This window comes from Rutilus rutilus (assembly GCF_951802725.1).
Source record: "Rutilus rutilus genome assembly, chromosome: 24".
In the NCBI taxonomy this organism is placed as follows: Eukaryota; Metazoa; Chordata; class Actinopteri; order Cypriniformes; family Leuciscidae; genus Rutilus; species Rutilus rutilus.
Window position 1 is genome coordinate 19,439,986 of NC_140228.1, and position 16,446 is coordinate 19,456,431.

Sequence of the window (16,446 nt, forward strand, 5' to 3'; positions counted from 1 at the left end):
CAAAAAAAAAAAAGAACACAAATTTCTGTGTTTCAACCCTCTGTAATATCTTGCCCCATAGACATCAATGTAACTGTGTAAGTGTAAATATATTTTTTCACTTGTTTTTAAACAAGAAAGAGAGAATATTATCTGTGGAAATATCGTCACGGATCGGACGCTGCCGACAGAAATGAACCTGTCTTGAACCCGGAACATTTCTTTAATTACAAACCCAATAAAAATGCTATTATACGCTCTTTACAAAAGCAATTTAAAAATGCTTTCCTTATCACCCGTAGATGATCATTATAGCAAAAAACAAAAAAATGTAGATGGTGATATTCATCTCTCTCAAAAGGCCATCTGACTACATAACCACATTAATTTTGAGTAAGGCGTAATTTCATTCCATCTTGGCATAATCAGTTTTGTGAGTGGAAAGCCGGTGCTACATCTTTTGAAATATTGCTAAGCAAGAGACAAGGGAAACCATTATTTGCTTATACCATGAAATACATGTTGATATCTGGTCATTTGAAATCTGTGAGTCTGATTTTTCATACAGTGAACATTTCATGGAGGGAACATGAAAGGAAAATCGCAGAGAATTAATCCTGGTGGAGAATCCAAGCCTCGGGCATGGAGTGAGTGTACGTGAGAGAAAGAAAGATATGAAGAGAGAGGAAAGCAAATAAGACAGTAAGGGACAGCGTGAGCAAGAAACAGCTAAGGATGATGGAAATATTTTCCTGATTGATTAATGTCGTGTTGCAAACCACTGATTTATACCCCTGATCACTTTTAAAGGAACAGTTGTTCTAAACCTGTGTGCTGTCATATTTACTACATTAAAAAGAATCTTCAGGTGGTCTTTTCCATACAAGTCATAATCATCACAACCATCACAATCATCAATCATCATGAATTATGCCTTTAACACAAACTCTATCAGGTCATTTGAACCACACAAACTATAAATCATCAACATATGCTGCAGATATTATTACCATCTCTCTCGCTACTGCAGCCTCTCCTTATTTATCCCGCTCTCTCCTATCTTTCCAATCTTGCTTTCTGAAACACGCTTACACACCGTTTCACACACACTGTCAAAATTCCAGTGGACTGTGCAAATATTCAGCAGTCATTAAGCCAGCATTTAGGAAATCAAACACAGTTATCACACTCTAAAAAAATTATAGGTTGTTTCAACCCATGTTTGGGTCAAATATGGACAAACCCAACCACTGGTTTACAATTTTTAATTACATTTTTGAACCCAACAGTTGTGTTTGTACACAGAGTTCAAACAACCCAGCATTTTTTAGAGTGAAATATCTGGAGACATTAAGTATAGGGCTCGAAGCAAAAATGCTACTGGGAGTGACACAAAAAAAACACCAGACATTTAATATGTTGAGGCAAAAAATGTGCAGCTTTACAAGGAATAGTAGGGAACTCCTCGAGATGATGAAGTCGATGAAGAAGAAGGCAGTGGTCCCCAGTGCTTCCCAACCTATTTTTTCTTAAGTGTCCCCACAGCCCCATCAATAATGCTCAAGTATCCATTCATGAACACCAAACTAGAAAAATGTGCCTTAAGAACTATAAATAAAGCCATTTAGTGTAACATTTCAAAATGATTAATCGCTTAAAAATAATCAAGCAATAATGTATGTGTAAAACAGAATCACATAACATACATGTTTCATTTATTTCCTTATTTCCATGTGCCCCTTACAACCTGCTTGAACGATGTGTGTGTTGCCGCGTACCAGCAGGTGTGGTGTCTCCCTGTCCAGATGTTATTCCATAACACTGTGCATTTTGTAGCATGTCCATTTCTCTGGAAGTACATAATTGGACTCTCTATCCTTCAGTGTACACGTTTGTGCACATGTATGTGTTCGTGTGTGACTAAGGACACTTACCTGCTCTTTTGGCAGGCGGCGCAGATATAGCCCCTCTCGCTCTGGCTGTAGGTGCAGCAGGATTTGCAGACGTTGTAGTGGCAGTCCAGACACGGGCGCTTGGGGTTGAGCAGGAAGGCGAAGGGAGAGCAGCAGCGGATGCAGCAATGCTCGTTGAACTTGTGCTGCTTGGACAGAAGCAAACAACGACTGCCCTCCTCCTCCAGCTCCTGCTTCATTTCACTACAGAGAGAGACAGGCGGGATTGGAGGGGAGGGGTTGGTGGAAAGCGAATGAGAGAGGGAGTGGGAGGGGATAAAGAGAGAGAAGGGGGGTGTGAATGAGGGGATGGAGAGAGAGAGAGAGAGAGTGAAGGAGAAAGGTGAGCAAGTGCATATGAAGGAGAGGTTGAAGGCACACAGTCATGCAGAATAATTGGAGACGCTGCGAGGAATGAAAAATTAAAGGGAGAATAATTCTGGAGAACAATTATTCTATTCCTTTTCTCTTACTAAAATTCTGTTTACACACGTACACACACGCACGTACAAAAATACAGTATGAGGATAAGGGCTGGACGAGGATTGAAAAACAGACCACACAGCAGATTCCCACTGTATAGTTGTGAAACCTAGCGAGGTACTTTCTAAGTTGCAGTTTACACAGACAACATTCTATTTTTTGCATTCCACTGCACTGCTCTTCCATTGTTTTTCTATGTAAACATGCGCTAGACTGGTGCGTTTCACCGCTGCGCTCATATTCCGCAACTTTTGTAGCATCTCGCGATTGGCGCTCAAGTTAAAGGAGAACTCCGGTCAATTTTAACATTGAGCTAATTTTTTGGTACATTTGGAGTGCTGTCAATACAGAGAACAACGACAAAAATCGGTGTTGCCTACACCGAGTTATTCTATTTTTAAAATTTGCACCCTATTGACTTCAATGGGGCAAGTAGTAAGCCTGCTTTTTAGCCTCTTAACATCCTTTAAGTGTCATTACAAGTGCACAGAAAATGTGAGTGATTCCTTCCGAGTGAACACGGGTGGATCTGACTGCAGTAGATGTTAGAGATATTAATAAAAATGAAGTTAATTCAGCCAGCGTTCATACCTTTGTTTGCATCCTGTTTTCGGTGGAAGGCCATAGTAGTCGATTGTCGAGTTCACGCGCGTGATCATAGGTACTTAACCTATGCGCGTGAACTCGACAATCGATTACTATGGCCTTCCACTGAAAACAGGATGTAAACAAAGGTATGAGCGCTGGCTGAATAAACTTCATTTTTATTAATATCTCTAACATCTACTGCAGTCAGATCCACCCGTGTTCACTCGGAAGGAATCACTCACATTTTCTGTGCACTTGTAATGACACTTAAAGGATGTTAAGAGGCTAAAAAGCAGGCTTACTACTTGCCCCATTGAAGTCAATAGGGTGCAAATTTTAAAAATAGAATAACTCGGTGTAGGCAACACCGATTTTTGTCGTTGTTCTCTGTATTGACAGCACTCCAAATGTACAAAAAAATGAGCTCAATGTTAAAATTGACCGGAGTTCTCCTTTAAAACCTTTAGAAAATGTGTCTTTAGACCTCGCGTTTTTTCCCCCATTTCACTGCCCTGCATGTCCCTCCACAGTTGGACCTTGTACGGTGCGAGGACGCGGCTTTCCGGGGGGTTTCATTAGCCGCGTTTCCACTGTCGGGCCAGTGCGAGCCAGGGCTTTAAACGGGCCGTCCCTGGCTAAAGAAATGTAGAAATGAGCCACACTGCACTGGGCCAGAAGCTCCACAGTGCTTCACTAAAACACGCCTGTAACACGCCACTCTGGAGCAACGTCACACTAACCCATTATTTCACCAACAAATGGAAGTTTTATTTTTTAAAAAGCACAAAAAACAAAACAAAAAACATTGGAAGTTTTATCAGAAAACTAATCAGAAAGAAATCACTGGAAACTAGCGTGATCGCAAAACAAACATGATAAAAGTGACCGTTTGCTGGCATTTTTGTTGTTTACTTGAATATTTAAAACCCAAGAGTCAATGTTTTACCACAGGTTTACAATAAAAAGTGATACATTGATCATAATGAATTAATTTGTGTCAAAATTTCACATTAGTCACACAGAAATAAAGTGGTTTACCGTTAGGTCTATTTAAAAAATAATCATAAAAAAAATAGACCTGTTTAAGAAAAGAAAAGTCTGTTTCTGTTTATTTGGTAGTTACAGGACATATTTACATCACATTTAGAAAGAACGATAATTTCTACAAATATTCCACCAAAAATACGACCTAAGGAGCTTTAGCACTCTCTCCCAGTAGGCTATAGCCTACAGTTCTCTTACGAGAGGTTCTCTCGTACTGCGTAAGAACTTACGCTTGGGGGAAAGTCTCTTTCCGCAAGATACTGAAGCCAAAAATTATCCTTAATTTTTTATATAATGCAAAACGCGTTGCAGCAGCATACAGACATAGGCGAGGCAGCTTGCGCGCCTATTGGCTGCCCTGCGGCAACTGCAGCAGCCTATCGAGAAGGCCCTCTTGACGCCTTGACCAATGGGGGTGCTTCGCGCCCATTTGCATAGCGTCCCGCCGAAATAGGCGTGGCCTAGGGCTATAAATATAGTGTCGAGAGGCTGGTTCACTGATTTTCATCTCTTCAGCGGAGCTCACGCATCGCTGGACCCTGAGAGAAGCCGCGCCGTCTGAAGAAGCCTTTCAGCGGGACGAGTCTGCATCGAAGCCGCTGGCCGCGCCGCCTTCTGCTGACATTCCTGCTGCGCTATCCGGTGCACTATATCCTTTCCTTGCTAGTGTGTGTTCGCCCCGCGACTCACACTTTTTTCTCTCTAAAAGAGCCGAGCGTCTTTTTAAAGATGCCTCGCACCTTCTGTGGCTCGTGCAGAGCCCCTCTCAGCGACGGGGACCGCCATGTTATTTGCGTTTCCTGCCTGGGAGAAGATCACGCAGCTCTCGCGCTCGCTGACGGCGGATGCCCTCATTGCGAGCTGATGTCTATGGCGACTCTGAGGACTCGCATAGCACAGTTTCACGAGTCTGCACCCCAGCCCGCCGCGCTGCCGCGCCGTAAGAAGCGCCGCGCTCAGCGAGGCCCTGATCCTCCTCCCACTGAGGCAAGCTCGCCGCTTCGCCCGCCAGCTTCACCGCCCGCTTCACTTGAGTCGATCACCCCCGGACAACGGCCGCTGTCTGCCGCCGTTTCTGTCGCGGATGAATCTGATGATGGGGTCTGCGTTGCACACGATGGCCACGCTACAAGTTTTCCAAGCCAACCTTCTCTGCAAACTTGATGAGGAAGGACTGGAAGCTGTAAACGTCGCGGATTTGAGAAACGCTACAGACCTCGCTCTTCGCGCTACTAAATCTGCTGCACAGGCCGTAGGGCGGATTATGGCCTCTCTCACCGTTGCTGAGAGACACCTGTGGCTAACACTGTCTGAGATGCCGGACTCGGAGCGCGCTGCGTTCCTCGACGCTCCCATCTCCTCTGCTGGGCTCTTTGGATCGTCCGTCAAGGATTTTGCGGACAGATTCGCTGAGGTACAGAAGACATCGTAGGCCATGAAACATTTCCTGCCCAAGCGCGCTAGCTCCGCAACAGGTCGCTCTAAACAGCCGTCTGCTCGAAGCTCACAGCCGCAGCCACCGCCCGCCGCCGCCTCACAGCGGAAACAGGCCCGAAGCTCGAGACCGCGCTCTCGCTCTGCTGGCCGCCGCCCTCTACGTGGTCCCCGGCCAAAGATCGAAATCAAGCCCGAGGCCTCAAAGTCGTCCTAGCCCTTCTAGGAAAACGACGGTGTTCAAGTCCCGCTGCGGCCAGACTTCCACCAAAACTACCAGCTCGCTCAGTTCCAGAAAATGTGACTGTTCCAGCTTATTTAGCAGTAAACAAGTCGGTAACACAGCCCGCTTGCCTGCTTACAAACGCCGTTTTTACGGCGACCCAGATGTATCCCTCAAAGAGTGTAATTTCTGGCATTCCGGCCATGGCCGATGGTGTTATGAGTGTAGAAAAAATGCCCACTATCACGTGCTCATTCCTACACACAAGCACAGCTCTTCACACAGAGCTCGCGCTCATAAAATCGACTCAGGTCGATTGCGCATTAAAAGTAGTGAATGTGCCCACAACTCAGTGCCCACATACACTGCACACTGCATGTCTTCCGGTTTCTGTAAAATCGAAACCAAAACACATATGGTCACAGGCCAAAGGTGTGTTCAGTGCTTCTCATGTGCCCGCTGTGTCGCGCCCATATGCACTCACAGACATGTCAAACCCCGAAGGGTCTCGCCCGCTCGCCTTCTCTCAGCTACTCGCTGTATCAGAGTTGAGCGCGGGCAGGCTGCCCGCTGATATCAGCGCGCCCCCCGCCTCGTCTGCCGCAAGCACGGCACCTATGTCTCAGCACATAAGAGCTCTTCAGCCGCCACACTGTCACGGCCAGAGCGCAGACTTCATTCAACCCCTAGCTATTCATGCGAACGCATGGGCACAGCTTCCCGGGGTATCAGAATGGGTGCTGAACATTATAAGAAGAGGCTATTCGCTACAGTTTGCTCGACGCCATCGCCGCTGCGAGGCGCGAGTCGAAACTACGGTAAAGAAGGAAGTAGCTCATCTACTTCGAGCCGAAATAGCGAAACTATTGAGCAAAGGGGCCATAGAACCCCTATCTCAAGCTCAGAGCGAAGGGGGCCTGTACAGCAGATATTTCCTGGTACCGAAAAAAGACGGGGGTCTCAGACCCATTTTAGATCTAAGACGGCTGAACAGAGCGCTTTCGAAGCGCCCTTTCAGAATGATCACGACCAGACAAATCCTCTCGCAAATTCGCCAGGGGGACTGGTTTGCGTCGATAGATCTGAAAGACGCGTATTTCCAGAAACAAATAGCGTCACGTCACAGGCGATTTTTGAGATTCGCCTTCGAGGGCCAGGCATATCAGTATACAGTCCTACCGTTCGGCCTGTCTTTAGCACCCCGTACGTTCACGAAGTGCATCGACGCGGCCCTCGCTCCCCTGAAAATTCGGGGATGCTAGTTTTGAACTACTTGGACGATTCTCTAGTTCTGGCTCAGTCTCGTACAGAGCTCATAGAACACATGACCGTTTTGCTCGAGCACCTCGAGAAATTAGGTCTCACAGTCAATTGGGCGAAGAGCTCGCTGTCTCCCAGTCAGGAAATATCCTTTCTGGGCACAGACCTGAACTCGCTGTCTATGACAGCTCAGTTATCGCCACAACGCAGACTGGCCGTTCAGCGCATGACGGAAAGCTTCCGCTGCGGCGCTATGGTCCCGCTCAAACAGTTTCAAAGGATGCTGGGCCTCATGGCCGCAGCATCGCCAGTGCTTCAGCTGGGCCTCCTTCGGATGCGCCCACTACAGTTCTGGCTACAAGCGCGTGTGCCGCGCCGAGCGTGGACTTCCGGTCGTGTTCGCCTCAAGGTCGATCAGAAATGCGTTTCAGCTCTGAAACCTTGGACGGCGACCGACTGGTACCGGTCAGGAGTAAGCCTGGGGACTTCCTCGAGTGTGAAGGTGGTGTCCACGGATGCCTCCACCTCGGGATGGGGAGCGCTGCTCGAGGGCAGACCGTTCTTTGGCCTATGGTCAGAACGGGAAAAGCTTCTACACATAAATTGCCTGGAAATGATGGCAGTCGACAAAGCGCTCAGGCGCTTCTATCCCCAGATAGCAGGACACCACGTTTTAGTCCGTTCGGACAACATGGCGGTGGTGGCCTTTATAAATCACCAGGGAGGTGTCAGATCCCGAACCCTTCACAGGCTGACGGAACACCTCCTGGTCTGGGCCCAGCACAATTTGCGCTCGCTGAGAGCAGCCCATGTGCCCGGCCACTTGAATCTGGGACCAGACAGACTGTCCAGGAACAATGTTCCGGCAGGAGAATGGTCCCTACATCCACAGACAGTCCAATTGCTGTGGAAGAAGTTCGGCAAAGCGGAAGTAGACCTGTTTGCGTCTCAAGAAAACGCTCACTGCCCGATATACTTCTCCAAGAGCAGGGACGCGCTGGCTCACGTATGGCCCCGCTGCCCGCTCTATGCCTTTCCCCCCATTACGCTTATACCTCAGGTAATAGAGCGGATCAGGGAAAGTGGATGCTTGGTGCTACTAGTAGCTCCGTTCTGGAAAAACCAGGTTTGGTTCCCAGTTCTGATGCAACTAGCGAGCTCTGCCCCATGGCCGATACCGCTGAGGAGAGACCTCCTCACCCAGGCCAAGGGCTCGATTTGGCATCCTCGCCCGGAGCTTTGGGCCCTACGCGTGTGGGCCATCAATGGGTCACCTCCCTACGGGAGTGCTAAACACGATCACGCAGGCTAGAGCTCCCTCTACGAGACGGCTCTATTCCTCAAAATGGTCTGTGTTTTCTAGCTGGTGCACAGCCCGTGGTGCGTCGCCCCAGGACTGTGGGGTGACGGACGTTCTTTCCTTCCTACAAGAGCTTCTGGAAAAGGGCAGAACCCCTTCCACGCTCAAGGTTTATGTGGCAGCTATAGCGGCGTTTGCTAAACCAACGCTAGGCCAGTCACTTGGGAAGAACGATCTGGTCATTCGCTTCCTAAGAGGAGCGAAGAGGTTAAACCCTCCCAGACCTCCTTCAGTTCCCATATGGGACCTTTCCACGGTCTTGGAGGCCATGAAAGGTGCCCCATTTGAGCCAATCCAATCTGTGGATATCAAACACTTGTCCTTCAAGACAGCGTTTCTTTTGGCTCTCGCTTCAGTAAAGCGTGTGGGGGACTTGCAAGCGCTTTCAGTAAGCGCGACATGTAGCGAGTTTGGGCCAAATGACTCTATTGTCAGGCTCAAACCGAGACACGGGTGTGTTCCTAAATCCCTCAACACACCCTTCAGGTCCCAGGTCATTTCCCTGTCGGCCTTATCAGTCCCTGGCGAGGAGAAGGACGCCGCTTTGCTCTGCCCGGTCAGGGCATTAAGAGCTTATGTGTCTCGCTCGTCTGTTTTCAGACAGACAGAGCAGCTATTTGTTTCGTTCTACGGGCGCTCTAAAGGGCTAGCTGTGACGAAACAGACCCTATCCAGATGGATAGTGGATGCCATAGCACTGGCATACATCTCTAAGGGCCTACAATGCCCATTAGGTGTCAGAGCGCACTCCACAAGAGGCATGGCCTCTTCGTGGGCTTGGTCTAGTGGGATTTCTTTACATGATATCTGTATGGCGGCAGGCTGGGCCTCCCCATCTACATTTATCAGGTTTTATAACCTGGAAGTTCCCGCTTTGCAGGCTAAGCTGCTGTTGGTCTAATAAGCCAGTACTATCTGCCCCGATGTCGGCTCAGAATACTGGGAGTTGCTTGAACAATGCTCACGGATCGATTATGCAGCCCTGAGGGCAATTGTAAGACCCATAATTTTCATCAGATCAGGCCAAATTTCGCCCTGACTGTGTGGAACACTATTATCTTAAAGCACCCTGGTGGGATGCTACTTATTCAGGAATGATGCTTTAGCCTCTCTTCCTGGGCTCTCTGTGAGTCCCTGATGATCATGTACCATATGGGCCCCGGGCACATGCCCTTGGGACTTTGGTATTGGATCTCAGCACGCACAGCGTTTTACATTGTGTTCCCCAAGCGTAAGTTCTTACGCAGTACGAGAGAACCTCTCGTAAGAGAACGTACTCGGTTACTAACGTAACCTCGGTTCTCTCTAGAGAGGGAACGAGTACTGCGTATCCTTGCCGTGCCTGCAGTTCGCTCTGGTTCGCTCCGGCGATGAAAACCAGTGAACCAGCCTCTCGACGCTATATTTATAGCCCTAGGCCACGCCTATTTCGGCGGGACGCTATGCAAATGGGCGCGAAGCACCCCCATTGGTCAAGGCGTCAAGAGGGCCTTCTCGATAGGCTGCTGCAGTTGCCGCAGGGCAGCCAATAGGCGCGCAAGCTGCCTCGCCTATGTCTGTATGCTGCTGCAACGCGTTTTGCATTATATAAAAAATTAAGGATAATTTTTGGCTTCAGTATCTCGCGGAAAGAGACTTTCCCCCAAGCGTAAGTTCTTACGCAGTACTCGTTCCCTCTCTAGAGAGAACCGAGGTTACGTTAGTAACCGAGTACGTTTCAGTCAGAGAAACAGAGGAAGCTCCCGCAAAAAAAAGTTGCTTTATTTTATGATAGTCCGGTATAAAGAGACGAGACGTAGGCTATTGACAGATAAAATAAATACATGATTGTCATAGCCTTTATGATTTGTCTGATTTCTTCAAGCATTCATATTTACCATGTTTACTATGGTAATGGTTAGCGTGCATAGTCTTTTGCATCGCGTATAAATATTTATACCTTATACGGTGATCAGAATCCACATCGGATCACAAACAGAAGGCATTCAAACATGAAAGTGAGTTTTGAGATAAATTATTTTTAAAGTTTTTAAAGTCTGAATTTGCTGATGTTATCTGACAGAATCATCCAGCGCTGCCGTCTCCAGACTCAGGTAAACTCCGCCTTTGTTCGAAACCACTCCTCTAGCCCGAGCTGGCCCGCTTTGGACCAAGGTATTCGGCGGGCCAGAAAACCCTGACCGTTGGCCCAGAGGAAGCCCCGACGAGGCCCGATCAAGCCCCGGAAGTGACAGTGGAAACACGACTGGCCCTGGCACGCACTAGCACGCCCCCTTTTGGCTCGACAGTGGAAACATTGACTCTATTGTGTTTGTTCTTGTCTTGACCTAGTTTATAGTTTTTGTCAGTTTCATTCAGTTCATTCAGTTCGTTAATTAACTCATTATTTCCCTCGTTTAGTTCTGGTATAAGTACTCCCTGTTTTGTTCAGTTTTTTGTTCAGTCTTGTCTTGTCAGTGTTAAGAGATTGTTTCCTGTGTTTTGCTATTATTGTTTAATTAAAAACTATTTCCTGGTATTCTCCTTCATCGTGTGCTTGCTTGCAACAGATACCCTTGACATAGGGTCACAAAGAACAAATATTGGGTAAAATAACCTATTTTTCTTTTACAGTGTCTCGTGCATGACACCACGGGCCCTATTTTAACGATGGTCTAAAGCGCAAGCGCATTTGGGCATGTCCGAATCCGACAGGAAAAATGGTTGGCGCGCTCGGCACATGGTCTAAAAGGATTGTCCCTATTCTCTTAATGAGTAATGGGTGTGTTTTGGGTGTAACGTGCAAAAAAAACAATGAGAGTCTCATCTCCCATTCCCTTTAAAAGCCAGTTGTGCTCGCGTCATGGGGGATTCGCTATTTACATAGTGGAATTTGAAAGAAGAAAACCAGAACGTTTCTCTAGCGAGGAAACGGATCTGCTTGTGTGCGAGGTTAAAGCGTATGAGCAGACCATCTACAGGACAAATTATATTTATTATCTTTAAATAACAAAATAAATATTGCGCCATTGACTTTAGACCAAGTTTTAGTTGGTCAATGGTGCAGTCTATTTCAGTTGCTTCACAATAGCAACGCGCCAACAATGCACCTGAACACTCCTCGTTTTCAGACTAGCATGCCCATGGGCGCACAAATGGGCGCAAATGCATTTGCTATTTAAACAACGTGGTGCAGGACGTGAAAATAATAACTGCGTAGGGCAGAAACTAGCAAAAAACACTTGCGTCGCACCTGGCGCCTGGGTGTATGATAGAGTCCCACGTTCTACATCAGGGGTGTCTAAACTCGTTCCTGGAGGGCCATTGACCTGCAGAGTTCAGTTCCAACTTGCCCAACTTGCTTTGTAGCATGCCTAGTTAACCCATGATTAGCTGGTTTGTTTATTGTTTGTCCCTGGATTGTTGGTGTGTTTAATTGGGGTTGGAGCTAAACTCTGCAGGCCAGTGGCCCTCCAGGAGCAGAATTGGACACCCATGTTCTAAACAGTTAAAAAATTTAAAATGTGTCTCTAGACGGCGCTCTTTTTTTCCATTTCACTGCCTCACATCTTGTGCTTTCAAACACAAAAACGTGTTGTGTGCTTTTTAAAGCTGATCTTGTGTAAACTTGACACTGCATCTTAAAAACATGACACACAACACTGAAAAAGCAGTGAGACATAGCGTGACTGCCAAAGATGCCCATCTAGCACTTTTACGTAGACAAACAATTAAAAAGCAATTAAACAAAACGTATTTTGTGTGAATCTACCCTAAGAATCTGACTAAAACTAGGTAGGAGGCTACATAATTAAGTTGCCTACCTTTTGGCCTACCTTAGTCTTTGCGTAGGGAGCAAGTCTATGATCCCATTGAAATGCTGCCTCCGTAGGCAGCTCACAGGTCAACCAGCTCATCGGGAAAAGTTCTGATGCCCTGACTCACATGCTATATGTTTCACTAGGTACCCACCGTTAAGCGCATGAGTGTGTGTATCAGCACAAACAAATGATCATTCCATTAAATTATTCTACTCTACCTGCCCTCCAACTCTTTGCTTTCCTTTTCAGATAATCAATATTTTAAACTAGATGTGTTGCTTTGATACCCAGACAACAGGACGCCTACACACAAAGCAAGCTGTTACGTTCCAGAGAAACATGCCAGACCAGTATCAAGCCTCTTGTTTCAGAGGAGGGGCTAGAAATTATATTTACCACAGTGGGATTTAAATTATCCTAATTAATTGTGGAAAGCTTATGAAGCAAACACTGTAAAGCCATGTGGATGAGAACAAGATTTTGAGGGTTTAGGAAACACATGGATGCCTGTGAATGCACACAATGTGCACAGTATTCCAGTACTTCAAAAGCATAAATTCAGACTTTAATGGTTAGAGATGTTTAATTGGACGCTCATATCCCCGATTGTTACTTAACTTAAGTTACTTACTTAAAGTTAATCTTTAAAAACACAAATAAGTTAATAACACTGTGAAATGTAATCTTTAGAAAAGATCTAAATAAATATCTAATAAATCCATAATTTTTCATACTATACATTATATTGTTGTGATGCCTAATTTCACTTGAAGCATTTAAAAGTATGACTTTTTAGTGTTTTTATTCCTTTTTATTTTGACAAAATATATAATTGTATTATCAGCTGGCAGGACCCTACAGTTGGGATCAGGGCCGGAGTGGTATGCATTCCCACCAACCAAATATACAGATTCATAACAAATTACATATAAGCTTCTTCAGCATACATTCTGCAATCAAACGTACAAATAGGCACAGCTGACAGACAGCAGTATGGATTATGCTTTTCTATGAAATGTCACATTACACAGTTGCAATTGAGTCCACTGGAAGCTAGTTACAGCTGAACCCAAGTGCAGTTTATTTAACATAATCCAAAGATTTGTTTATTTAACATAATCCATACTAGACAAGAGACAACGGGAAAATGAAGGCTCTTTATACACACAAGACTAATGACCAAACAAGAAACACCTGAACACAATGAAACAATGAACCAATCAAAACGTGACACATAAGACAAGGGAAGCACAAGACATGATCATACGAGGGCAAGGAAATCACATGACACAGGAACCATGACTGTGAGAAATTACAAAATAAAAGAAATTAAACAAAAGTGAGCCAAAACCAAAACAAACATATACATATACAACCAGGAATAACATATCTAAACCTGAACTGTAGTAGTAAAATTGATATGCTGCCTGCTGGGAATTACCCCAATTCGCCACTCTGGGCCTGGTTGGGACATTGGTACATCTGGCATTGTCAATTACTTATTTTAGCTGCATGGCTACAACTATAGCGCCCACCATTCCTCATATTCAACTGTGTGCAGGATTTATGGGATACTGTTGGGCAGTTGGTCATTTTGAACTATAGATCCAGCAGTGGTACAAGCGCAGATTTATGAAATACCATTGCGAAAGCACTTGTGCTGTCCATGGTCCTGGAAAACAATTCAACTAGCTACAACAATAACTACAGCATACTTCCACCATTTCTTGCCTCTTCATGTAGTCTGGTGGTTATCAAGGCTAAAGGCGAATGTACAAAGCCATACTACAATCTGTAGTTTCGATTATTTTGCCACATGGGTATATATGAATATACAAGTCTGCTTCATTCACGTGTCATTATATGGAATGGAATATTCCATTCTGTAATACTGTCATATCACCAAGGTGAACATGTGGCCAAACATTTCTACTGATATTTAAGTCTGTTAATGTGTAATGTTTATTTTAAATAATAATATATAAATATATTAGACTCTGATGTTGAACTACTTATTTTTTTGTATTATTGCCTTTTCTACCACTCTTTCAAACACACACAATCACACTCACACATACCAGATTCAGAGCAGGGTCTAATAATGAAAAACTGCCAGTTCTGTTTTAACAGGGTTATTCCTCACCAATAACTAAATCAGTTAATATAAAATGGCTTAGGAGGGAAGGATAGATAAATGAGATAAATGAGGAAGAGGAAGTAAACAATGAATGAGTAAATATAATTTAGTGTATCCTAAGACTTGTCAGCCAAAGCAGACAAGGATTTAATCAAAATCAGCCATTGTCAAGACAAATTATGAGCAGTGCAGAATATTCAACCTCACCAAGCGGGCTAAATGGAAAAATAATTAGGGTCATGCAGGCCATGTCAGAATATTTAGATCTACAGACACAGTTCTTTATGCAATGAATAATTGGGCCTTTGAATTATTCGAAAATAATGCACACCCGAGGTGGTTATGCGGCCATGACGCGAAGCTGGATTATTCTGTTTATACTATGGGTACCACACCTAAAAAAAAAAAAAAGGGTGGTGTTGTTATGGGTGGATTATTGTCTCCCGCTGGGTAGTTTTGGTTTGAACATTGGGGGTGATGTGTGAACTGTTTGACAGGGTCCCGAGGCATATGCTCCCTTGTGAGGTCTATTTATTTGTTTGTTTGTTTTTTGCAAAATGGTCCAAACATGCAAATTGGTTGATAACATGACTGCAATGAAGTAGCCTATAGTTAACAATCACTTGTTTACAAAGTGCAATGGGAAGTAAAACTATCTTTAAAACTTTACTTATACTGAACATGTTAATTTCCTGTCATCTCTTGGAATATCTGAAAGCCAGATTTTACACATGGGAAATACTACTTGTTTAGTCAATAATTTATTGGCAGCCCTTTCTAACTAATTGTTTAACTATATTAGCCTGGGTTTCCCCATGCTGCCTTGAGCGCAGCACGATTTTATTCACGCTGCTAGGCAGCCTGGATACCATGGACCAGATTTTCGCCTCAGCTAGGGAACCAATCACAGAACGGGGAGGGAGCAGCAAGACGATGACGACATAACCGCGCGCGCGATCTGCTTGCAGTCGTCGAGATGGATGCTGAGGAGTTGAAGAAAATAATAGCTAGTGGATGTCGCTACTGGATCCGTACCGGTAACACAATCTGTACTGCGCATGTGCGAGAACGAAGTTTTTCTTCCACTTCCTGTCATCGTGAATGTTTTTACGACAACGTCACTGTCACTACTCGATCCGTACTTTACTGTCACGATTTGTACTGTACTGTCCTGCATGTGCGAAATAAACATGGATTCTTATGCATTTTATGTGAAAGTTCAACAATTTCTCTTAAAAGGAGAAATTCCTGACAATCACGAAGAGCGTCGGAAAGTGAGACGGTCGTCTGCGAATTTTATCATCAAAGGAAACTATGACAAGGCAAGACTAATCCAGGATTTGGCCTTAGTTCAATTGTGTTGTGTAACAATATATCGTGCCACAATATATCGTAATACAAAAATGCAACAATACGTATCGTGGATAGTGAATATGTATCGTGGATAGTTCACCCAAAATAAAAATATCCCAAAATATCTTTTGGAGCGTGCTGGTGAACGTGCCTATGGTGATTTGTGCGCCACTTATGCAAAATTTTACTATTGGGCTTCAGACAGTCATTTTGAGCAGATAATTGATCCGTTCAGTTCGTACAGTTTATAAAAGCTCAGAACGAGCGATGTATACAAGTCAAGTCAAGACACATTTAAGACACAATAGCAAGACACATACAAAACTCCATCATGTGACAGAATGGAGAAAAAAAAACCTTGGGAGAACCCAGGCTCAGTCGGGGGGCCAGTTCTCCTCTGGCCAACGAACGAACAGTCTATGATTATGATTCAGGCAGTATTATAGGTCAGAAGTCAGATTGGATTGGAACAATCAGAATATTATCCAGTTCCATCTGGATTAGTTCACCCATAGCCTGATTCTATGTTTCGGTGTGTGCACTCAGAGTACCAGCAACATGTGAGAAGTGCAGATTAAAATATAGAAGTGCCGGTGTTGTGCCGAATTCTGACCCCCGCCAAATGATTACCCCCCTAGTATTGGTAGTTTTAGGATTAGTTGTGGGGGAGGGGTTAGGATTAGGGGTGGGGTTAGGATTAGGCAATCAGATACTGACTTCAAAGAGGGGGGTAATAATTTGTCAGGGAGTCGAAATTCGGCACAGCCCACTTCAAGCACTGAGGGTGAGTAATTAATGACAGAATTTTCATTTTTGGGTGAACTAACCCTTAA

The 16,446-nt window shown here is 45.0% G+C and overlaps 1 protein-coding gene across 1 annotated transcript in view; it reads right to left on the reverse strand.

The window, feature by feature from the left end:
- myripb (myosin VIIA and Rab interacting protein b) overlaps window positions 1-16,446 on the reverse strand; it is a 348,507-nt gene that overhangs the window by 109,145 nt on the left and 222,916 nt on the right. Inside the window, exon 3 of the mRNA XM_084399265.1 lies at window positions 1,914-2,135. Within this exon, the coding sequence (XP_084255391.1) occupies window positions 1,914-2,135 (222 nt within the window). The remainder of the gene's footprint in view (window positions 1-1,913; window positions 2,136-16,446) is intronic.